The sequence below is a fragment of the Mauremys reevesii genome, linkage group 3 (assembly GCF_016161935.1).
Source record: "Mauremys reevesii isolate NIE-2019 linkage group 3, ASM1616193v1, whole genome shotgun sequence".
Classification (NCBI taxonomy): Eukaryota; Metazoa; Chordata; order Testudines; family Geoemydidae; genus Mauremys; species Mauremys reevesii.
Window position 1 is genome coordinate 105,857,639 of NC_052625.1, and position 25,013 is coordinate 105,882,651.

Below are 25,013 nucleotides of genomic sequence, written 5' to 3' on the forward strand. Positions count from 1 at the left end.
TATTGCACACTGAGAAGGAAACAACAAACAGCCTTGCACAGAGCGGATCCGGGTTACACCCCCCTCGTCATCCCACCCCTGCAGCTGCCCGCAGAGCTGGACGCGTCCTCAGCGCAGCCCTGCTGCCTCTTGCTAACACAATGACGCTGCCGCTCTCCTACCACAGCGGGAGCGCGTAGCAGCAGCAGCAGCAGCCCCTCCCTCACAGCTCGTCTTGTTCGGCCGGGGGGTGGGGGGGCAGGGAAATGGAAGCGCGCAATATAGGCGCAGGGCTGATGGAACGCGCGCGGGCGCAGGCTAGCTAGGGCGCGGCGCCGCCTTTGCTGCTGCGGGGCGGGGGGGAGTGCCTATTGCCAGCACTGGCGGGGAGAGGAAGGCTGGCTCTAGGTTGAGGAGATGGGGGCTGGCGTTGTGCTGGAGGCGTCCAGCTGATTAGTTTGAGGGAGGAAGGGACGTGGGGGATGTGGCGAGCCAGGAGACTGTTTAGCTGGGGGGAGGGAGAAGGTGGACATGTGGCTGAAGGGAGGCGGGACTGGCGATAGGGGAGGGGGAGAAGAGGGAAAGGTGCTGAAGAAGGGTTTGGGGCATTTGTTTGGCAAGTGGGGCTTGACTGAAAGAGAACAGGGGGGTTCCCCCCCAATTATCTAGGGCTGTAGGGTCAGTTAGCATGCAGGAGAGTCTGTCCCTGAAACAAACATAGCTAACCAACACCTCTGTCCCCCCATCCCAGGCATACAACCACACCCTGGAGAGAACATGATTAAAATATGGCTTCACCTTTGCAATCTTTGCTGTCATACATGTGCAAAAATGAGCTGCCTGAGTGGCTCTTGGGGTGAAAATAAGCCCTTCACTGGAGTGAGACCTGTCAAATATTAGTCCTAGAACAGGTCTGTGGTGCTTTCTCATTGGGAAAACTTGATTTGCCTGATTTTTTTTTTTTTTTTTTTTTGAAACAAGCCTGCAAGTGGTTGAAAGACTTGCCCCTGGAGGGTTACTAATTGTGCAAAATGGATCAGACTCTTGAATGTATTTACCTTGCAAAATAGTTCCTCTCTGCTGTAGCATTTGATTAAAATAGGACTGAGAATGACTCCTGCATTTTTGAAACATGTTGGGATGACATAAGATTTTTTTAAAAAATGCTGCTAAATAATAATATTACATTGAAAATGGCTGGATCAAAACATTTCTTTAAAGGACTCAAGTTATGTTTACATGCTCTTATTTTTAAATAGCATTTTATAATGGTAACAAAATAATGGATAATGAGGAACCAGTGGATGTAATTTATTTAAACATTCAAGAGGCTATTAGGGAAAGTTGCTAACCACAGAGGGAGAGGTAAATCCTGTCAATCATGGATTAAAGTCCAGTTACGAGATGGGCAGGGGGGAAGAATAAGAATAAATGGCAAATTCTCATTGTGAAGAAAGTTAATAGTGGGGTGCCCCAGGGATCAATACTATGCCCAGTGTTGTTTAATATATTTATTATGGGCCTGCTGGAGATGCTGACTAATGAGGCACTGAAATCTGCTCTCTTCACAAATGATATAGGTTAGACAAGATTGGGGAGGATTGTGAGGCAAAACAGAACGACATGACAAAACTAAATAATTGGGTAATGCAGTGGCAGATGGAATTCAGTGTAGGTGAGTGCAAGGTAATGCACCTTGGAAGGAATGATTTGAACTATTTGTACACACAGATGGGTTCTGAATTAATTGTAACCTTTCAACAACAGAATGTAAGCATCCGTGTGGACAGCTTAATGAAGATGTCTGCTCAATATGCTATGGTGGTCAGAACAGCAAATAAGATGTTAGGCTGTAATAAAAAAGGAACAGAGAAAAATACAGAAAATATTGTAATGCCATTATATAAAACATTGCTAAGTAGGTTCTTCCTTTGATTATTCTGTTTTGGTCACCTTTATCTTAAAAGGTATGTTGGGATAACTCTGTATGAGGAAAAAACTGAATGACTATTTAGGGCTCAATCCTACAAAGTTCTGAATGACCTGAACTAGTACTGACTACATTAGTAGCTCAGTAGTTCAGCACGTTACAGGAGAAGGGCCTAAGGTTGTGGGGTTTTTTGTTTTGTTTTGTTTTTGTTTTTTTCAAAAAGTACAATTAAATATACATATATACACACACAATGAAGGATGGAAGAGAGAAGGCCATGTGACATCCTTATTTTATCTTGTCTCTTAATAAGGGGATATTAAACTATATTATTTTGATCTCTGCAATGTATAATTAATCTGTGAAACTCATTGTCAGAATGTTATTGATGAACATAGCTTAGTTTAATTCACAAATGGATTAGCCACATGCAAAAAAGAGCAGGCCAAATCTGTAGCTGGTGTAGAGTGGTGTAGGTCTTTCAAAGTCCACGGAGTTATGCTGATTTCAGCACAGGCTGGGGATCTGGCCCAGCATCTGCAGTTATACAAAGATAAAATTGACAACAGCTATCCATCTTCCAGTTCTGAGGCCAAAACTGAATGCCAGCTGGATTAAGATAGAAACCCCCCAAACATATATCTCCACCACTGTATACATAACTGGTTGGTTGCTTTATCTTGGGCAGTTTGTCTTCTGAACTATGGGGCCAGGAAAAAATTCTTCCCAATCATCCACGGTATAATATTGTTCAATTGGCAGGTGCATTATACGTCTTCATTAGAAGTAGTTAATGTAGACATTACTGGAGGCCAGATCCACTGGACTAAGTGGGTCACTAGCCTGTTTTGTCACAGCAGTTCCTATGTTTAGGCAAAAGATGTGTGTCTGAACTTCAGATGTCCTTTTAGCTGTTTGTTTTCCTTCCTGAAATCAAATCCCTGAGCTCTGTGCAAAACAAAAATAAACCAAGGCTAACTAGCAATAATGCATGAGCAAGAACAAACCTAGTATTAGGGTAAAAATAGATAAATTCAATTTAAGCCTGCTACAGTCACAGAGCTGTTTGTTTGTTTGTTTTTATTCCTCAAGCATCATAAGTATTCTGTGAGGAATCAACTGCCCTTGACAAGTTATACATTTAAGATAATGATTGAAGTGTTAATAAAACATTATAAGCTGACAGAAGTTTTCTTCTCAAATATGAAGACCTTTAGAAAATCTGTAAATGAAATTATTGAGCAATTAATGTTTGTAAAGCCTGTGGAAGATTAAAAGCTTTACATAAATGCTTATTAGTGTATTAATAACAAGCCTTACCCTACCAGATTTACTACCATCATCATCCAAAGTGGGTTGGGCAGTACTCCATGGCAGATAGAGGAGTGAGTCAGTGCAAGAACATCTTTGAGAACATCTTTCACTAAAATTCCTGGAGACTATCCCCAAGACAACTTCAGATGCATGTGAGGGCGGGCTCTCACACAAGGCTTCCACCCCCACACCAACACACATTCACATCCCGGAGCAAGCTCTGAGCGGGTTATTGGGTCATGGGGGGGGGGGATAATTTTGGGGGGACTATTTTCTGGGTGAGTGGACAAACTGGTTGATGAGGGTGTCCTGGGATTAATTTTGTGAGAGTTTGTTTGGAGGGAAGCAGAAGGTTGGGGACCGTGTTGTGGGCAAGGGGAGCTGCTGTTGAAGAACATGGATAATTTGCTGGGCTGCTACTGTTTGCTGTATCAAGGATATTTTTCTAATGGGGAGTTGCAGGTAAACTGCAGGAAATGGGTAATTTGGAAAGAAAATTGCAGTGATCTTACTGAGCATAGACAGTGAAGAATGACAGTTGGCAGGGATACTTTATCCTGGAGCTGAGAGAAAGCAGGGGCTCCCAAAAGGTCATTGTTGCAGGGGTAATTTGTAAGAGCCTTGGAGGTGGGATATTTGGGACATATAGAAGGGTAAGGGGAGAAATCGGTGTTTAATTCTGCTGTTTGGGTGGGAGTGTGGAAAGGAACTGCTGCCAAGGAGTTGGGAGCTAGAAATGTATTGTAGTATAGGTTTATATATATATATATATATGTATATATATATATATATATATATAGGACAAAATCCGAGCTCCATTGTAGTCAATAACAAAACTCCCATTATCTTCAATTGGGCCAGGATTTCACCCATGATCTTAAAAACAAGGAACCAGCATAGTCTTAATAATTGTATGACAACAACTACATATTATAATAATAATAATTAATACTCAAACTAATGTAGTGTCTTTCATCCAAGAATCTCCAGGCACTTTACAGAAGTGAGTACATGTTATTATCTCATTTTAAAGACAGAGAAGATGAGGTGCATTTAGGATTGAGGGGATGGAGTTTTCAAAAGTGCATAAGGAAATCAGATGTCCAACTCCTATTGACTTACATGTCACTGGCAGAGTTGGGGAAAAAAGCCCATCTGACTCCCAGTCCCTTGCTATAACCAGTGGCATAAGTCATTATATAACTAATTTACCTTTTTGATTACACAATAGCTATTTAAATATATCAAATGCTTCTCCTTTAGAAAGTAAGTAGAAAAGAATGTATGCTAAATTCTAGAGTAATTAGTTAATGTTGGTATTGTGCTTTGAAGCCATAAGGTGCTACTTTATGTAAATATTAAGTAGTAATATTATTATTTACTATTATTAGTGCATGAGTATGATATCATCAAGCTAATACATGTGGACAGTAGTGTGAAAAATCACATACAACCTGCTCATCTCACCTAAAATTTAAAGTTAAAAAATTGCACAGTTGCCTAACATATATTTGATTAGAAAACAGGTTTTAATTTTAGGTTTCTAAGCTATTGTTATTAACAAAATTTAAGTTTAAAAATAATTTTAGAAAGTATGAGTAATTTTATATTTTAGACATTTCTTTTTAAAATGTATTTACTTAGTTGTTTCCCAGAGGGCTCATCTATGTTACTGTACATATTCCAACAGTTAAACAGACAACAATTAAAATCTATTTGGACCCGTTGTACTGCATCTACACCCAATGTCTCAAGAACCAGCTACTGACAAAAATGAAAATATACTCACACAAAAGTTATCCAAAAGGAAAAGAAGGTTAAAAAGAGAGGCTTCCTAAAAGACACAATTCAAATGGAAAGGTCTTAGAACAGGGGTGGGCAAACTATAGCCCGTGGGACACGTCTGATCCATCAGACATTTTAATCTGGCCCCTGAGCTCCCGCCAGGGAGCAAGGTCTGGTGTTTGCCCCATTCCAGCGCTCCAGCCGGGGAGCGGGTTTGGTGGCTTGCCCTGCTCCGCGCATGCCATGGCTCCGCATGGCTCCCTGAAGCAGCAGCATGTTCCCTGTCCGGCTCCTATGCATTGGGGCAGCCAGGGGTTTCTGCACATTGCCCCAACACTGCCTATGCAGCTCCCATTGGCTCAGAACTGCAGCCAATGGGAGCTGCAAGGGTAGTGCCTGCGGATGGGGCAGCACACAGTGCCACCTGGCTGTGCCTCCGCATAGTAGCCAGTGGGGGGACATGCCACTGCTTCTGGGAGCTGCTTGAGGTAAGCACCAGGGCCACTCAGAAGGGGGGGGCAAGTGAGACAATTAGCCCCAGGCCCCGCAAGCCCTGGCCCGGCGGCGGTCCAGGTCTTCGGCCGGCATTTCGGCAGTGGGGGGGCCTTCAGTGCTGCCAAAGACACGGAGCGACTGAAGGGCCCCCCGCCGCCGAAATACCGCCCAATACCTGGACTGCTGCCAGGTGAGTACAAGCGCCGCAGCTCCCCCGCTTTGCCCCAGGCCCCCTGAATCCTCTGGGTTGCCCTGGTAAGCACCACCTGGAGCCTGCATCCCTGACCTCCTCCCATGCCCCAACCCTCTACCCCAGCCCTGATCCCCCTCCTGTCCTCCAAACCCCTCAGTCCCAGCCCGGAGCACCCTCCTGCACCCCAAAACCCTCATCCCCAGCCCCACCACAGAGCCTGCACCCCCAGCTGGAGCCCTCATGTACCCCCACACCCCAACCCCCTGCCCCAGCCCGAAACCCCCTCCCACACCCTGAACTCCTCATTTCTGGCCCCACCCTAGAGCCCGCACCCTCAGCCACAGCCCTCACCCCCTCCTACACCCCAATCCCAATTTCATGAACATTTATGGCCCGCTATACAATTTTCCATGCCCAGATATGGCCCTTGGGCCAAAAAGTTTGCCCACCCCTGTCTTAGAACAAGTCTAGATGGCTGTAACAGCAAGTCTCCTCTGGATATGTTCAGAAAGGGAGATCCACAGACATGTAGCTTCTGAACTGAGAATGCCCTACCCAGATAAGATTAACTCTTATGACAAAGAACCAGGACAATTCATCTTATCTCAAATGCCTGAGGGAGACAGTGGTGGAGTGTTGAGTTGAGAGCTGGCCTGAGTTACAAAGCCTGAAACCTAAGGGTTTGCAATAAAAATTATTACTGACCTGTAACTAAAGATATGCACTGAAGGGCTTCTGAAAAGATTGGTCAGACTGGGATGTTTTCCCTTTCCCGAGGGTTATAATTGTAAAAGGAAATAAAATCAGGGGAAGTGTGTGTGAAAGAGTCTCGCAAAATTCTGACTGAACAAAATAAGAAGGCTCAGAACTTATAAATTCCCCTGAACGACAACATATTCCTGATAGTCCTTGCGTGAATGTTTTTGCCATTACACACATTGTATATACATTATAATTATTTAATTTAGAAGAAAAACAGAATCAAATCAAAGGGGAAAATGTAACTAGTTCTGCAACTGTCAGCAGTGCATAACCCATGACCACTACCACCACTACTTGTAACCCTTTATCACCAAAAGTAAATTGGAAGGATTCAAATACTTCACAATTTATATACATAAAATATAAAAATTAAAATTAGCAAGGATGCTGGTGAAACACTAGCGGCAGCCATGGTCACAGTGACAGCAACAGAGCAGGAATTACTACACAGACCTTGATCCTGCAGATACATGTACTGAATTGTGAGCCCATGCAGGGTGCCATTGAAGTCAATTTTTTGTGCACAGATTAGAAGGTACTGCTCCACATGAAAATGTGAGATCCAAGAAGTGTATGCAAGTGTGTACTTACCTAAACCTGAAGTGAAGTATAATACCAAAGACAATTCTCTTATATATCCTAATATATTATTACAGTCCAGCTTAATATGCCTAATAATTTTACATATATGTAATAATGGAAATGTAAAGGTAAAATGCAAGTTTAGTAAATAGAAAAGTACATTCACATTTTAGATTTGACATGAAAAATCTTTGGGCCGTATCCTCAGATGGTGTATATCAGTATATCTCCATTGACTTTAGTGGAGCTATGCTGATTTACACCAGCTGAGGATCTGGGCCCACAGAAGTCAAAAGGGAGATTGACACCATGCTTATGTCTGAGTTTCCCAGGTTTGTCATTTTAGATCACAAGCATAATGGGCCAGATTCTGTTAACTTTGCTCATGCTGAGCAGTCAGTTCCCAGGTAGTCCCATTGATTTAAATGCAAGTTTGTGGTATGCAAGGAATGAAGTGCAAGGCTCTAATGTGCAATGATCTACAAAAATATAATAGAGCTGTTATGTGCATAAGTATTTGCAAGATTGAGGCCTACACTAGTAACCACAAATCTTTGTGAACAATAGTTGCTTTTTTTTTTTTTTTGGTAGAACATTGTAACACAGTCTAACAACTTATCCAGTGAATAATGTTGGTGGTCTGCATCAAATAAATTACAGTACTTGTCAACTACCAATTCAATAATTTATTCAATGAATATTTTCTCACATGTTCAACCATAATTAGAGGGAATTCTCTATTTTCTGTACCAAAGAAGTTTTCAAAAATGTCCCACCAAGACATCTGCATACACTTATAGAATACAAGAATATATAGTATCTGTATGATCATCTTTTATAAGGTCATCTTTACCAGGGCTTGGATCCAGACAGTATGTGGTAGTATGATGTCCAACTTCCTCTCTCCAGAGGTTATTTTGGTCTCCAGAATCTCAGTTTTCATTTTTTAACAGTAAGGACACGTTTTCACTAGCGTGGCAGCAGTTTAATGTGGCTTGTGCAGTCGCAGCATAGCGCTGGGACGAGCGCTCTAAAAAACCCACCTCCATGAGGGGAATAGCTCCCAGCGTTGATGCACTGTCTACACTGGCACTTTACAGCACTGAAACTTGCAGTGCTCGGTGGGTGTTTTTTCACATCCCTGAGTGAGAAAGTTGCAGCGCTGCAAAGTGCCAGTGTAGACAAGCCCTAAGTCATTACCTGTTGTAGTTGTAAAGAAAACCTCAAATATGTGAACGGAGAGTAACTGATGTGGAAATGTCTACATGAGTCTGCAAAGAGCCTGCCACAATAGCTCTGAGAGGTATGAACTGCCCCATTTATTTGATGAGTGTTAACTGAGATGACCAGTGATGATAATTTTATGTTAACTATTTCATTCCACTTGTAAGAAAGGACAGGAAAGATCACAGATCTGAAAATGTACTATGAGTGAGATCTGATTTTGGTGCCACAAATAGCTAGCATTTTGGAGATAGCACCACTTATTTTTTCCTCCTCAATCAAGGAGCCAAGTCCTAGGAATCTAGCAGAGTCTATGGGCATAGTCAAGGCCCACCAAGGGAGAGTTAAGTTCGAGGACCCCAATGCTGCTCAGAGAGATGCAGTTTTACTTTTAACATCTGTACAATGTACTACGTGTCGTGTTTCATCTTACCAATTCACAGGAGAAGGGCTTATTTTCTGTGTGGAACTTGGAAGAATACCTCCAGCTTTTTGTTCTCAATTTGACATCTATCTTTAGTGTTAGTTGTCTGCTCTTGTAAAAGGGAGGTTTTAATGGATTTCTGTACTTCAGGATTTCTATAAAAGGGAGGTTTTAATGGATTTCTGTACTTTAATGGATTTAATGTACTTCAGGTCCACAGTAGTATATTTTATCAGATGAAGCAACAAGAGTGGTATAAAGGGTCTGAGGTTAAAGTGAGAATCAAGCCCAAGTCCCAAGTTAGGACACGCACCACCAACAGAAGTAGGGTAGTGTGGACATCAGCCACCCCATAATTACTGGCTGTAAGTGAGAGGTGATTTTGACATGGTTACAAGTACCTTCATGGAGAAAAAAAAATCTGATAACTCCTTAATCTAGCAGAAAAAGACATAAGGAGATTCAATGCTTAGAAGCTGAAGATAGACAAACTCAGACGAGGCGTGCATTTTTAACAGTGAGTGTAATTAACCATTGGAGTAATTTACTGAGGGATGTGGTGGATTCTCTGTCACCTGAAGCTTTTAAATCAAGTCTGTAGCTCTTTCTAAAAGATATGCTATAGCTCAAACAGAAGTTGTGGTATTGATACATAAAATATTAAGTGAAGTCCTTTGGCCTGTGTTATGCAGGTCAGACTGGATCATCACAATGGTTTCATCTGGTTTTAAAAGTCTGTGCAGCTATGAAATCAAGACAGGAACTACAGTTCTAAATATGGTCTCCATCCTACAGATACGCCAACTAAAGCATGTGAGATTATGGCTGAAATTGGAAGACTCCAAAATTATGCTGGAGATCTAGGTTCAAATTGTATTTAAACTCATTTTTACCTATGGTTTCTTGACCTTAGTCTATCTCCCAGTGAATGTTTGTTCACATAACAAAACTACAATAGAGTCTGGTATAATTCAGCATACCTGGCAGCCTCTGTTCAGGGGAATCCTAGCATTTACATTATGAGGTAGAAAAGGAGAGAGGTTTAATTTATTAAAACTATCAATAGATTAATTTATGGTGAACATCAGTATTGAAACTATCATTGGTATATGGCAACTATTCTCTTCACTTTATAAGTAACCATAAATAGCCATCTATGAATATAGGAATCATATTTAACAAGAGTTTAATTTGTTTTTAAAAGATACAGGAGAACTCTCTCTAGAGAAACAACTTTTGCATCTGTAGCAGCCGCCACAGCAGCAGCAGCACCAACACTAATTAATAATTAGTATCCTCACGTAACCACAGGGAAGAGAAAAAGAAAAGCCCTCTCTATGCTGGGCGAGTTTTACTGACTGATTTTATCAACACCCTTGGAGCAACAACAACAACAAAAAGAGGTGAGTGTAATGGACGGGGGGTTGATTGTTGTTTGCTTGTTTATACTTTGGTGTACAGCGGCAGCACGGATGTGAACGATGCAAGAAAGAATACGGGTCATTCTCAGCTGTGCACCATAAGCTCCTTACATACGTGTTATAAAAATAAAAGAATGGGAAAAGCCTTGTGGACTTAATTCCAAAAGTTGCTGATGGGGGAGGTGGGACTCGTTTCCTTTGATGTTCTTTGCAGGGTATCTTTTGAAAGGTTTCCACGGCTTGGAATGGAAAGAATGGCTAATTCGTTTGAGAGGTGGGTGTTTGGTGGATGCGATAGTTTTAGTTGCTAGGTGTGCAGGAGTTGCAATGGGAAGGTGGTGAGTTCTTAGGATTCGCAGTACGGACTGGTTTGGGCTGCAGACTTCTTTCAAATAAATCAGTAGCATTGTGTGGAGGAGCGCTCTCGGAGGGGAGACATTACCTTTTCATTGTAAAATGTTTAAAATTCATTCATAAATATTTTTAACTGTGCTCGTGAAAGCTACTAAATTAACATCTCTGGAAACCAAAGTCTTCTGTTTATTCATAGAAGAGGCAGTGTGGGCAGAGACAATGTAAACTTCCCATGTCCCATCAATGTTTCAGTCTATTTGTGGAGATACCTCACTGAAGGTCCCTAGTACACAGCCAGGCAACCTCAGTTTGGAAAAGCCCACCCACTGAGGTACCCCTAGATAGCAATGTGCTGTTTGTTCCCCCAATATCTCTTTCCTCTGTCCTTGTGACCTCAGACTGAGTCGTTCAATCTTTGTGCCTATTCAGTCTTTCACCTTTTTGGTTGAGACTTGCAACAAGGATAGATGGCATTTTATACCATTTGTCATGTTTCTTTAATATAGACATTTGTCTTCTAGAAACTAGACAAAGACCTTCAATGTATTTGATGAAGGCCACTGAGCTATCGGTTGGTGAGTACTTTTTGTCAGAACTAATTTGGGCTGAATTTGAGCCCAGTGACCTTGAGCTTACTTCAGAAGCCATTACCAATCTCCTAAATTCCCAGAGAAGTTCCCATTCCTATTCTTTAGTCCCATTTAATAATAATATCCAAAAGATATAGAGATGTTCTAAAGATGTCCACACTGGGATTAGGTGTGACAGAAGACAAACAGAGTGAAATTTAATGGATGATTATTTTGATTATTGTATCTTCTTGAACCGACTGAGGAAATAACTTTGTACTGAATAGTCTCATTTTCAGAGTTAAATTTTAAAAGAAAATGTCTTGGAATAGAATTACACTTACGAAACAAAAATGTTAACTATGTTCCCTCAGCTATGAAGTAAGTGTACGGGGAAGGGGACACAGTACAAAAAAAATGGATCCTAGCAGCCACCCATTATCTTGGCATATGTCCCTCAGCTTAGAACATCTCTTCACTGAACAAACCTATGGTTCCTGGCATGTAACTGGGTAATTTAGATATGGGGGGACCGCTCATTAGTGGCAGTGTATTGTTAGCTCCCCACTGCCACTTTAGTCTGGCCTCAGGACCATCTGTCACCAGAGGACATTAACTGCCCTATGAAGCCCAGCAAAGAAAAAAATCTGACCTGTGCAGATAACTCTCTCTCTCTCTAGCTTTCCTTTCTCCCATACTTGATAATTGACTCTGGCTTATCCACTACAGATTCTGCCTCTTGCAGATGCTTGTCATCAGTCTATTAATCTTTAAGCATCATGCCACTACTGGAGAGGATTCCCATTGGGGGAGCTCTCCCACACCTGGGCTGGCTGGTTATGTGCCAGGGTTTATAGACTCACTAAGTAGAAAGCTTCACTGTGGTGAGAGGATGCTCTAAATACGAAGACATATGGTAGGCTCTGGGGAACTCCTGGCTTGTCTACAGAACCAGTGGAAGGAACAACAACAGTGATTATTTGAGGCTTGTGCCTGGCATTGCACGCTGTAGCTTCTCCAGCTCTATCCTACTGACTCTGATGATATCAAAACTAGAAAATTTGCCAAAGTCATTTTCTTCCAGCTGGATAATCAAGGAATCTGGTGCTGAGGCTTATAACCAACTCTGCAGTGTCTACTACGTTCTCCTTCTACCAAACCAAGTAAAAGTGACAGACTCCTAAGACAACCCTGACTGTTGTCCTTCTGAACTAGTCTTTGTCCACTGCTCTGAACAATGTGTGATAGAATGCTCACAAACGCACTCCAGGATGGTTTGCATTGGCAAGGTCACAAATGAGTATAGCTTGGCTTTTCAAGGAGCCAAAGAGAGTCAGACGCCCAAATCCCATTGAAATTAATTGTCCCAGTGAGAGAGAGACCCTGATGTCTTCCTGTCGTTGTATGTCTAGAGCTGAATGCTGTTGTTGGTCCCAGGATATTAGAGGCGCATGGTGGGTGAGGTAATATCTTTTATTCAACCAATTTCTATTGATTAAAGACACAAGCTTGCAAGTTACACAGAGCTCTTCTGCAAGTCTGGGAAATGCAGCTGTACATAACCTTTATAGCATCTGCTTGGATTTTTCTTTTTCCATTCTGCTATGCCTATTGCTGCTGCTCTAACGTGGAAGGAATGAGAGGAGTAGCACTCAGGATCCCACCTGCTGCATGGCCTTCTGCTTCAAACTCTTAACTCTCAAGTGTGGGGGTACCATCTTCATACTCCTGTGCTAGCACATTGTCAGATATTTTCCATTCCTCTTCTGAACACAGGTACTAACTTTACCCAAGAGCCTGTTGCAGCTGGGTCAGCTTTTGAACTTATCTGCCATACTTTTACTCCCATATGCAGTGCCCTACTTTCTCATTAGCTGATGGCAGCACCAGCTCAGTTATGCAAAAGGCCCTAAAGAACACCAATGTGTATGCTGCCTTAAAGAATTGTGCTTCACACTGAGACTGACAAACTGATGGATTCTTGCCCCATTACCCATCCCCTACCTTGTCTTCCTGTTTTTTTCTGATTTTCTATAGAATCTGAACCATAAAGTACGTTGCTTTGCAGCCCCAATGAAGAAAACACCATCAGACCCTAAACTTTTACATATAAGATGTAAATGCCTGAAAACACCTCTCAGGCCCATAGTATATTGGGTGATTTGCCTACTCATCTTTCTTGCTGTCATGTGCCAGTCCTCCACAATCTGCTTTGGCATCTCTACTTCTGGTGCCAGCTTCCAGAATCTGTAAAACTGAAAATAAGAAAGGGCATCCAAAGCAGTGTTAATCCTAACTGATATGTGTAGGGCTTTGAAAAGACATTGCAATACAAATGGTCTTACCGGTGTCACCCTGGATTTATATTTAGCAGTTTGCTTGCTCATATTGTCCACAACTGCCTAATTGTCAAACGGCAGCAGTATATCCTCAATACTCATTCTTTTGCCCACAAAACTACCATTACCATCAAGGGAAAAATCTCCAGGATGGTGGTTGTCCCTCTTCTTATCACTCATGGCCCAGGTTGGAGACCATGGCTAAATCATATTCCCCAACCAAGAGCTCCAGATGTGTCAGAGAGCACCTGATTATCCTCTCCAGCAGGCTAGATATTGCATCACATGGCAGAGACCCCATTCAATTCCTGTAGAAATTCCAGCCAGATGATGAGGTCACTTCCTTAGCAATGCTATTCTGGTGGTTTCCTTGCTCCCATCTTTTAATGCTTCCTGCCACCCCTTCCCCCAGCGAACTCCATCTTTGTCACACTGTTGTTGTTTTTTAAGTGGTCTGCCTCTCCCCTCCTTCTGTTCACTTGTCAGCTCTGTGCTTGGATCTTACCCACTGTGTGCAGGACTGCTGACATCTGCACATCATCTGTTCCAGTTGCATCTGTATCCTGAACCCAAGTTGGTTCTAGATAGCACTGTTCACATTACCCGCCAGACTAAGTTCCCTCTAAGCTGCGCGGCCACACAGCAGGCTATCAAGGGCCATGCAGGCGCAGAGTTGGGAGAAGTGCCTCTCCCCCAGGCCACAGCCCCAGAGCTGCGGCAGCGGGAAAAGGCGCTCTCCTCCATCCCTGGGCTGCTGCAGCGAGAGAGGGCTGGGGGAGTCCTCTCTCCTCACCACAGTCCCAGGGCAGCCTGCACCCCAAACCCTCACCCCAACCCTCTGCCCCAGCCCTGTGCCCCCTCCCACACTCCGAACCCCTCATCCCCGGCTCTGCCCCAGAGCCCACACCCCCAGCCAGAGCCCTCACACTCCCTGCACCACATCCCTCTGCCCCAGCCCTGAGCCCCCTCCCACACTCTGAACCCCTCATCCCCGGCTCTGCCCCAGAGCCCACACCCCCAGCCAGAGTTCTCACACTCCCTGCACCACATCCCTCTGCCCCAGGCCTGAGCCCCCTCCCACACTCCGAACCTCTCAGCCCCACCCCCACCACACATCGCCTCCATATTGGTGCACATAACAAAATTCATTCCGCACATGAATGTAAAAAATTAGAGGGAACATTGCCGCTAGAGCAATTAGGGAGAAAAGCATCACCTTTAACTGACCTTTAAATAGGTTATGGCCAGAGTAGACAAGTAAGGCCCTGGCCAGTCAAGCTGTTCTAAAAGAGGGCTACCAGTCAGACTTCCCCTTCCCCAGTAGGGCCCCTACAGCCTGCCCTATGCTGTCACAGCAATGCCCTGTAGTTCTACTCTTTGAGATGCATGTGTGCCAGCAGCACACTTCTGTTCTTGCTCTGGGAAGTGGAGGGGGCAGAAGCATTACTGCTTGCTACTGGATGGCTAACAAGGGGTGTGCCCCATTCTTTGTCTCCCAGCACAGCTGCCATAGAGCTGAACCAGAGCCTCCAGCACTCTCAGTGAGCTGTGACATAGTGTCCCTTCTTAAGAGTTTTATGTTAGATAAGATTTAAAATAGGACAGTATCCAACTTCACTGCAGTGTTCGCAACCCTCCTCCCCTTGTTCTCTCCCTCTTGTGTGATAATTTAGTGCAGCTGGAAAGATCTGGTGGATTTTTAGCTAGAGATGCATTTTGAAAATCCAGGATTGCTGATATTTGGGGTTCTATTTGCATGCCACCCCACCATATCAAAGGAGTGCTGAATGTTACATGTGCTGTGCTGAGGGGCGGGTTTATGGTGTTGTGCCTCAGCATACAGGACTACTGTATTTACAAAGCAGTTACCGTGTTTATGTATTTCTTTTTTCTTTTCCAGCAAAAAGCAGTGTCAGATACCGCTTGTATTCGTTCCCTGCAAAACCCGATCCCTCTAAATCAGCCCCAAATCATCACCAGACAAAGCCAGCCAGGCGAGAGGTTGTGCAACTTTGCAACCACCTCGTTCCTCCCCCACCTCCCGGATCAAGGGCAGCAGCAGCAACCGTGTATGTGTAAAAAGGTGGATCTCGGGAATGAGTCTTGCTGAGTTTGTTTACAGAGCAGAGTCGCCTCCGTGTGAATGCCAAAGCTACCGAGAGAGGTAAACACAAACTTAGCAAAAGCACACGTACATGGAGCAGCCGAGTGTAACCCAGAAAGCGCGGATCGGATCTGTGTCGCTGTGTGCCATGGAGGACAAAAATCCCCAGTTATATTCCTTGCCACCTGCAACCTCTGTTTTATGCGTGCGACAGGCCCCTCCAAATAGAGGCAGAGGAAGAAATACCTAGAGGATGTGGGGAAGGGAGTTACCGCTTTCTAAAAAAAAGTAGCATGCCAGACACGCTCACAAAAACAGCATTAATTCTCACGTGTTTGGAGCTGTACCGAGGAAGCCCAGCAATTCTGGACAAGGCACGAGCAAGGCTGTTCAGTTGCTTTCAGTGTAATGCTTGTAATCGGAAGCAATGTTGCAGAATTGCATTGGGGAAAAAAATACCCTACAGACAACCCCTACTCCACAAATCAATGGCAGTTTAAAACAGCCTGATTGATTTGAGCTGGGCGGGAGTGCAAGTTGAGTACCATATTATGTGACGAAACCGAAGCCTGTTAAGTTATTCTTAGCAGTGGTTGCAAGTGTCCATTATGAGACAGGATCTATTTTCCCTGTCAGTCTTCTCTCCTCCAGTTCTATGCAATATATTCGTAATTCTCTCCCCCTCCCTCGCTTTGAGATATCAGAAGAGTGTAGCAGGGATATGGCTCCTAGCATTAGCTGATCTGAAGACACCGCATAAGTGATCAGCAAACACACGTGTCGCTCAACCAGAACGAACAGGATTCTTTGGATTCCTTCCAGATCCGCCTGGCTTTTTTTTTTTCTCCTTTCTTTCCCCCCCTCCCCCTCGCTTGTTCCAGGTTTTACTTCTGGTTGCCTGTGAGGGTTTTGCTCCTCCCTTCTGAAATCCTATATTAACTGTGGCCAAAGCTGGGTAAGAGAAACACAGCTCATTGTTGGTAAGTGCTGATGAGCCTCGCAGAGGAGCGAGAAACAGCTTTTGCGTCTGCAGCAGCCGCCGCACCAGTAGCAGTAGCAGCACCAACACTAATTAATAATTAGTATCCTCACGTAACCACAGGGAAGAGAAAAAGAAAAGCCCTCTCTATGGTGGGCGAGTTTTACTGACTGATTTTATCAACACCCTTGGAGCAACAACAACAACAAAAAGAGAGAGGTGAGTGTAATGGAGGGGGGTTTTGATTGTTGTTTGCTTGTTTATACTTTGGTGTACAGCGGCAGCACGGATGTGAACGGTGCAAGAAAGAATACGGGTCATTCTCAGCTGTGCACCATAAGCTCCTTACATACGTGTTATAAGAATAAAAGAATGGGAAAAGCCTTGCGGACTTAATTCCAAAGTTGCTGACAGGGGGAGGTGGGACTCGTTTCCTTTGCTGTTCTTTGCAGGGTATCTTTTGAAAGGTTTCCACGGCTTGGAATGGAAAGAATGGCTAATTCCTTTGGGAGGCGGGTGTTTGGTGGACGCGGTACTTTTAGTTGCTAGGTGTGCAGGAGTTGCAGTGGGAAGGTGGGTGAGTTCTTAGGGTTCGCAGTACGGACTGGTTTGGGCTGCAGACTTCTTTCAAATAAATCAGTAGCATTGTGTGGAGGAGCGCTGCTGCCTTTTTCAGGGACCCATGCAAGTGTAAAAGAGTGTGGGTTTTAAGAACTATCTCTTTCCATATGTTAACTTCCTAGGTGGCAAATGGCAGACCACATGATGGCCATGAATCATGGGCGATTCCCTGATGGAACCAGCGGGCTTCATCACCACCCTGCACATCGAATGGGGATGGGTCAGTTTCCGAGCCCCCATCACCATCACCAACAGCAGCAACATGCCTTCAGCGCCTTGATGGGCGAGCATATACATTATGGAGCTGGAAATATGAACGCAAATGGCGGGATCAGACATGCAATGGGACCGGGGAACGTGAATGGGGGGCATCCTCCCAGCAGCATGCCTCCCACGGCACGATTTAATAATTCTCAGTTCATGGCCCCCCCTGTTGCAAGCCAAGGAGGCCCCTTAACGGCCAGCATGCAGCTGCAGAAGCTAAACAACCAGTATTTTAGCCACCATCCGTATCCTCACAACCACTATATGCCGGACTTGCACCCTGCAAATCATCCGATGAACGGAACAAACCAGCATTTCAGAGACTGCAACCCAAAGCATAGCAGCAGCGGCAGCGGTATGCCTCCTTCAGTTCCCCATGTCCCTGCAGCAATGCTGCCTCCCAATGTCATAGACACTGACTTCATAGATGAGGAGGTGCTCATGTCCTTAGTCATAGAAATGGGTTTGGACCGCATCAAGGAGCTTCCTGAGCTGTGGTTGGGACAGAACGAGTTTGATTTCATGACAGACTTCGTTTGCAAACAACAGCCCAGCAGAGTGAGCTGCTGACTTCTTTAAAACAAACAAAGGACTTTCTATCAGTGTGAATGAAAACATTCCCTTAGACACAGTATCTCGCTTTTCAGTGCTGGAAAGGTTGAGAATCTGGAAAACAGAGTAAACTATAAGCTTGTATAAATTGGGGTTGTTTTTAAATAATTGCCTCTTTTTTTTTTTTGTAGTTTTGACACACTTCCCTTCCTGTAATAATAATTTCTGGCTAACTCTGGCTTTTTATGGGTTTTCCTATCTTCCCCCCCCCCCCCTTAATTGCCTCACAGTAACGTGTCCATAATTTCAACAGTGCTCAGCTGTTAGATATAAATTTTGGCAAATTGCTTAATCTTGTGGATTTTGTAAACAATGATTTCCAATGACTTGAACTGCATTCAGATTCTGAGTGAACAGGGAAAAAATTCCATTAGTTGGTTGCATGAACTTTGAAGGGCAGATATTACTGCACAAATGCTGCCATCTTGCTTCATTTTTAACTATGCATTGCAGTGCAGACTAATTTTTTGTTTTTTAATATGCTAAACTGGAAGCTTAACAGATGTGGGCCAACCCCTCCTAGATCAGGAAAAGAATGTTAAAGTCTGCTACCCAGTCCCCCTCCCCCATATGTACAGACAATAATATGGTGTGGATGGAATGTTGACTAGTCAGTGGCAAACATTTCACAGATTTTTATTTTGTTTCTGTCTTCAGCATTTTTGACACTGTGCTAATATAGTTTATTCAGTACATGAAAAGATACTACTGTGTTGAAAGCTTTTTAGGAAATTTTGACAGTATTTTTGTACAAAACATTTTTTTGAGAAAATATTGTTAATTTATTCTATTTTAATTTGCCAATGTCAATAAAAAGTTAAGAAATGCTTTAGTTTTTCTAGAAGTCATTTTACCAAATTTTTTCTTCCAAACCCCCCTTGCCCCTGGTAAGTAGAACATCTACCTGTTTAAAAAAAAAAAAAAAAAAAACTGTGTGTTGGTGTGCAGGAAAACATTCCAAAGTAGACTTACATTGCACCAATGTATATTGAGCTCAGGAGAGCAGGATTTAAACATAATTATGGCATAAAGCTTAATAAGAAACATTGTAATATGCCTGTCAGTGTGGTTTTTATCAAAAATAAAGTTGCCAAGAAGCAACTTTTTGTGTGTGACTTGCCAGCATAGTTGCTTTAAATGTAGTTGTCCAGAATTATGATGCATAAAGTATTTATTATATTTATCTATTAAACTTGTAATTTTATAAATTCTCTTTCACTTACATGTTAGACTTTTTCTTTTGTATTTTTACTGTCCTGTTGAAGAGTTATTTAAAAGATGGACTCATTAGGTGGTGGGGATTTTTTTTCTATGTAATCTTTGATTATTTGGTTTACATAGATTTCTGTATGAAACTCAGACATGCATGACATTGAAATCTACTATTTTTCATATTTAGTGAGTTTAGGAAAAGGAAATACCTAGCAGTTATAAGTTTTGGGTTTTTTTTATTTTATTTTTATTTTTTATTTTCTAGTGTGGGACAACCCTAATCCATTTCTTTTCTCAGACACGGTTGCCAACTAATTCCCAGTTAAATGAATTCATATCCATTTGATTCTGGTATTTTGGAAGGGGGGGTAAAAAAACTTTGCCTTATAATGAATGTATACATTTGTTCTTTTTAAGGGCCAAATCTTGCTGGTGTTTTTGTTTGTTTGTTTTTTTTGTTTTCCCTCTGCCCCCTCTTCCCTCCCCAAAAAAACCAGCAAAATCCCTTCCATGTAAATCTTCAGTAAGGACAGCAGGATCCTATCCCTAATAACACTTATAATCTCATTTAGCTGTGCTTCCCAAGTTTGACACTGATCTGACACCATCCTCTTTCTAATTCTTTTTAAATTATTTTTTCAGTGTTGTGAGTTCAAGTGTGATGGGAAAGAACAAAACTATTATGTAGTTGAATTTTTGAATGTGGGTGTGTAAACAGAGGACAATAACCCCAGAGAGAGAGAGTGTGTGTGAATTACAGTGTTATGAATCCAGCTGGGAAATTAAGCTGGTTAGTATTGCAAAACAACTGATGGTAAAAGTGATTCTTTAGCTTTACCCTCTATTACACACAAACTTGTTTAGTAACTCTAGTTTATCAATGTGTAAAATCCATACAAATATTCAAAATGGCTAATGTTCATAAAATACACCAACAAACACAACAAGCGAAGGGTGACCAGCTGTCCTGATTTTGGGGTGTTTTTCTTATATAGGCTCTTATTATCCCCCACCCTCTGCCCCAATTTTTCACAGTTGCTGTCTGGTCACCCCAACCTAGAGACAAGCAGGTGTGCAGGTTTGGGGAAGCGGTAGTATAATGATCCCTTACTCCCCAGTATTTCCAGGTAGGAAACATTCTCTCCTTATACCTGTTTCTGTCAAGTCAACAGTATGTTTCAGACAGTGGCCACTAATTTTGTGTGACACTAAACAATATCAAATGCCCTTGAACCATATCTTATCAATTGTCCTATAACTTAGTGCTTAGAAGAATGCAGATATAGTGTTAAAAGCTGCTGCCTAATTTGGCACTAAATAAATCTTTCCATTTTTGAGGCTGTTCGTCCTACACATTGCTTTGACAGCCTCCTTTAGGTTTTTTTTCGGTGTAAAACAAACTAATTGTTATTTAACTCATCTTCAATAGACTCCTAAAACATAAGGGAATAGTCTTCTGTTTACTGCTACAGATTCTTGATTTATAAAGTTGGTCAAAACATGGATTCTTCTTAGTGGAAGCATTCCTACTTAGTCTGTGTGCAGTGATAAATCCTCCCATATAAGCTTTTCCATAAATAGGTAGTTTTATAGGCCCCACAGGAAAAAATCTATTTGCATACACCTTATTGCATAACTCCCGTGCTCTAGTTCCTCCAGACAATGTCAGATCAGATTGAACTGCTAAAAGCACTGGTTTTTGTCCAGAGAGAAATAGTGTAAAGAATTTGTGTTGACCTTTGAGATTATACACAGATACATTTGCAGAACATTTATAATCACATCACCTACATTGTCACTGAATTGCTAATAAAGAGTCAGATAATGGTGGATGTCATAACTATATTTCTTTTGCTACATTTCAAATTACATTTTCTTTTTCATAGCATTGTCTACCAAACAGCAGTTACGGCCTGACCCTAATCTCTCTGAAGTGAAGTCAATGGCAAAATTCTCACTGACTTAACGTGAAGCAGTAGAGGCTTTTTGTAGTGTTTCTAGATATGTTTAAATAATTTGTAGTTTGGGCAAAATAATTAGTGAAATATGTACAGTGACCTAGTTTATCAGATATTCATAAACCTTGTGGTCTTGCATCCTGTTAATTTGCTTATAGTACAGGAAACCTGACCTCTGTACTTTGGCTGTTTTTCAAAAAGTTCTAATATGGTACATGAGATCTACTGTTCTTTAAGCCATGTCCATAAATAGACACACTGCTTTAGTTGCAGGGGAGATCAAGGATAAGCTTTCACATAACACAAAACACACTTGTCAGAAAAATAGATACTGATTAATAAAATAATTTCAGTGTCTTGTAGTTGAAAAAAATATAGGGACGGCCGGTTTGCTGGTGCTGATAAAGCCATTACAGCCTTAGCTGGGTCTTGCAAGAACAGTTACCTCATCATAGCTGTTTATGGGGTACTCTACAGAGCACACCAAGAATAGGCTGACATCTATTGTGAAGTTTATAGTCTCAATGACTTTTACAACTGTAAAAGCCTGGGCTGGATATAAATTCATGTCATCAGTAAAGGCCAGGTCCTTTAGAGCAAAATATTAATCCACTAATCTGTTATGGGTGGTCAGCTTTGAAATATAAACTCTTTTCAACCCTGAATATATTAGGTGTTTGCGCCCCCTTGTGGTTTGCATATTAAAAGGAAAGCAGCTATTTTCTTAAAGGGATATTTTTTCAGAACCAATGTTTACCTGTGGAATAACAAGCATACATCTGAATGACACATGTCCAGTTCAATTAAAGGGATTCTGAAAACAAACTAATCAAAACTGAAGAAAGGAGGTACATTAACACTCAGAAGAAAATAACCTTACATGCCAAAGAGTTATAACAAACTGTATGCAGCTTCCTGCACTCCTTACTCCATGAAAATTCCCAGTCAGGAACCAGTGCTACAGTATTCTACCAGAGCAGTCCAAAACACTGTTGTATAATATATGTAAACAGGGAAGCTCTGAAGTGCAGTCACTTTCAGGTGGAAAGATGGCAACTATTCTGCGCCCTAGCATCATTATCCACACTACTGGGGGATGAAGTGAATAATAAGGTATCCAGTCGTACCTGCAAGGAGTCAAAATATAATTACTTGGCTTTTAAATTACCTTATTTTTGTAAAAAGGGCCAAAGTGAGATGTCGTTTATTTAAAAGTAAACAAATTCCCTTTCTATGTTACATTCTGCACCAAACATAACTAAAAATGAAATCATTTCCTTTTCACTATGAATGCTCTTTGTTTACTTTTAATATTTCTCTCAGCATGGACAGTGAAAGCAGGCAGATCACTTTTTAGTCAGTTCCATTTTCTTGTTCTTATTCACTAGCACAATGTTACAGAGTTTGGGTTTCAAGTGCTGCAGAAGAATGTTTATTTTTAAAAAGCAACTTTCCATTATAATTAGAAAAAATTATGAAAACATTTCTGTCAGGGTCAGGTTTTGTAAAAGTTTATTGTTCTACAAAATCTAAGAGTTAAACTGTCCTTTGCTTAAGTTATTCATGCGATAGTGACTGGAAACTGCCCGAGTCTGGGTTGCATGCAGTGTAGTTGTAGCTGTGTCAGTCCCAGGATATTAGAGCGACAAGGTGGGTGAGGAAGTATCTTTTATTGGACCAGCTTGTTTCTCTTACCAACAGAAGTTGGTCCAATAAAAGATATTACCTCACCCACCTTGTCTCTCAAGTCTGGATTGGTGGAGTTTCCATTTAAATGTCTCTTTGGCAGAGACACTGTTTTCCACACACCCAGATCTTGTAGGGAGTTTATATTCTGCAACTTATGGATCTTTGGAGCTTGACCAGAAGCTATGGTCATCTCTCTGTATGGAGACCCTCTGTTTCATGGCCCTCCTGTGTCTGTCTCCCCCTGGCTTCTTCCAAAATTTCTCCTGGGTGAGGTACTGTATTACCATGCAATAGGGGGTACAGGGTTAGTTACTACTGAAGGGACCAATGTTCATTTATACCGAAAACCTTTACAGGGCTGGTAGAGAACATGATGGAACAGAAAGTTACCATTGTCCATGTATGGGCCTTGTTCCCTCTCACCCATGGAGCCTTCAATTCCTGCAGAGCAGCTACTGAGGTGTTCCCACATTACTGAGGCAAAGAAGGTTTATGCTATGGATCTGGCCTACCCCTTAAACTCATCTGTTCCATCTGTCTCTCATCGCTCATGTTGACAGAGGAGTCACTGGGGACTAACTACGGGACCAAATCTGACCTGACAGTGAGGGTAGCAGAATAAATGATGAAGGCAAAGTCATTTACTTTTAAAAAACTGGCAGATAACATTGTCAGGAAAATAAAAATAAGTCTAGAAATCAAAGGAATTTGGGACCCAAGGCAGTGGCAGTTTCTCAGGCTTACATGTACTTCGAGTACATTTTGTCAGTAGAAAAGAGTTTCAGAAATTGTATTTACTCATTTCAATAGCATGCCACTATCGTTAAAATCAGAGCTCACATACAGGATAAAGCTGAGTCTCAGGAACTGCAACAATAGAGAAGCACATCAAATGACTGAACAGATGAATCACTATTATTGTATGTTCTGTTTTTCTTTTTGTCCCATTATAGAAAAGACATTTGCAACATCAGGATTTTAATAGAGAAGGGTCAGGTGTTTCAATCCCAGTCCATCTGACACTGACACACACTCTCTCTCTCTCTCTCTGTCTGATGGGCAGTTTGATCAGTGTCCAACCTTAATAGCCATATGAAAGAAAAAGAGATTTGCAGCATTAAAAAAATAAAAGGCTTCCATCCATTGATATTCAGTATTCCTAAAATGCTCATCGCTTTTCCTCATCTCTTTTCTTTTACCTAGTCTTCTTTTTGAGTAGAGTAGTAGAATGTTTACCAGGAAAGCTATTCACTAACTTGACTATTGCTAAGGCTACTGATAAAGTAAAATAAAAGATAATGGGCATGATTTTCAGAAGCATCAGACACCTATACTGGCATCTAAAGTTCATAGCAAGTATGGCCTGGGCTACACTAGTGGCGTGAGGGGGGGTTCGAACTAAGATACGCAACTTCAGCTACCGAAGTATCTTAGTTCGACTTACCTGGCCATCCTCACGGTGGTGAGTCGACTGCTACGGTTCCCCCATTGACTCCACTTACTCCTCCTGCCAAGGTGGAGTACGGGTGTCGATTAGCAGATCGATTTATTGCGTCCAGACGAGATGCGATAAATCAATCCCCGATACATCGAACACTACCCGCCAAATCGGCAGGTAGTATGGACATACCCTATGGGTGCTCAGCACCTCATAAAATCAGGCTTCAAGTAATAGATACACTAGGATGCTTTGGGACAAATGTTATCCTGTCTCAGCCTCCTTGTGTGCCATGTAACAAGTTGATAGTACATTTGATTGTTGTGTAGAAAGAAATTAGGATCATGGTAGGACTTTGAAACCTATTTTGCCTTTTTATCTGCTGCTTAGATAAACAAAGAAGGACAATACAAGGGGGGGTGAGAGGGAAATAGATTTTGAGACACTCAAAAGTACTGTGAATTAGTCAGCTAATGTTAGACCACTGCACAAGAAAGTGTGAAGTTTTTTAAGTCTGTAAGATGTCCATTCTGCCTTTATTTAAATAAGTGCTTGGTATAACTTTGCTTCACCTAATTCAGCGGGGTTCCTTCGCCTTCTCACATCATCACAAAGTTAAGATCAGGCTTGTCCAAGATGCAGTCTTAAGCCTATTGCTCAACCTTTTTAAGGCTATCATTCCTCCATTTCCCATGATCCTTTGATCTCTCTCTGCACAACTTCACATATCCCCTGGTTGAGAAGACTGGCAGACAGCACAGTTCA

General features: G+C 42.2%; 1 protein-coding gene across 1 annotated transcript; it reads left to right on the forward strand.

Annotated features, from left to right (window-relative positions):
• Window positions 1-16,284: 16,284 nt before the first annotated feature.
• Window positions 16,285-19,159, forward strand: CITED2 (Cbp/p300 interacting transactivator with Glu/Asp rich carboxy-terminal domain 2). The gene is made up of 2 exons (XM_039528391.1): window positions 16,285-16,673; window positions 17,198-19,159. The coding sequence occupies exon 2, from the start codon at window positions 17,205-17,207 to the stop codon at window positions 17,907-17,909; it is 705 nt and encodes a 234-aa protein (XP_039384325.1). The 5' UTR covers window positions 16,285-16,673; window positions 17,198-17,204; the 3' UTR covers window positions 17,910-19,159.
• Window positions 19,160-25,013: the final 5,854 nt, after the last annotated feature.

Coding starts and splice junctions, on each gene's coding strand:
- CITED2 (XM_039528391.1), top strand. CDS start 17,205: ATGGCAGACCACATGATGGCCATGAATCATGGGCGATTCCCTGATGGA.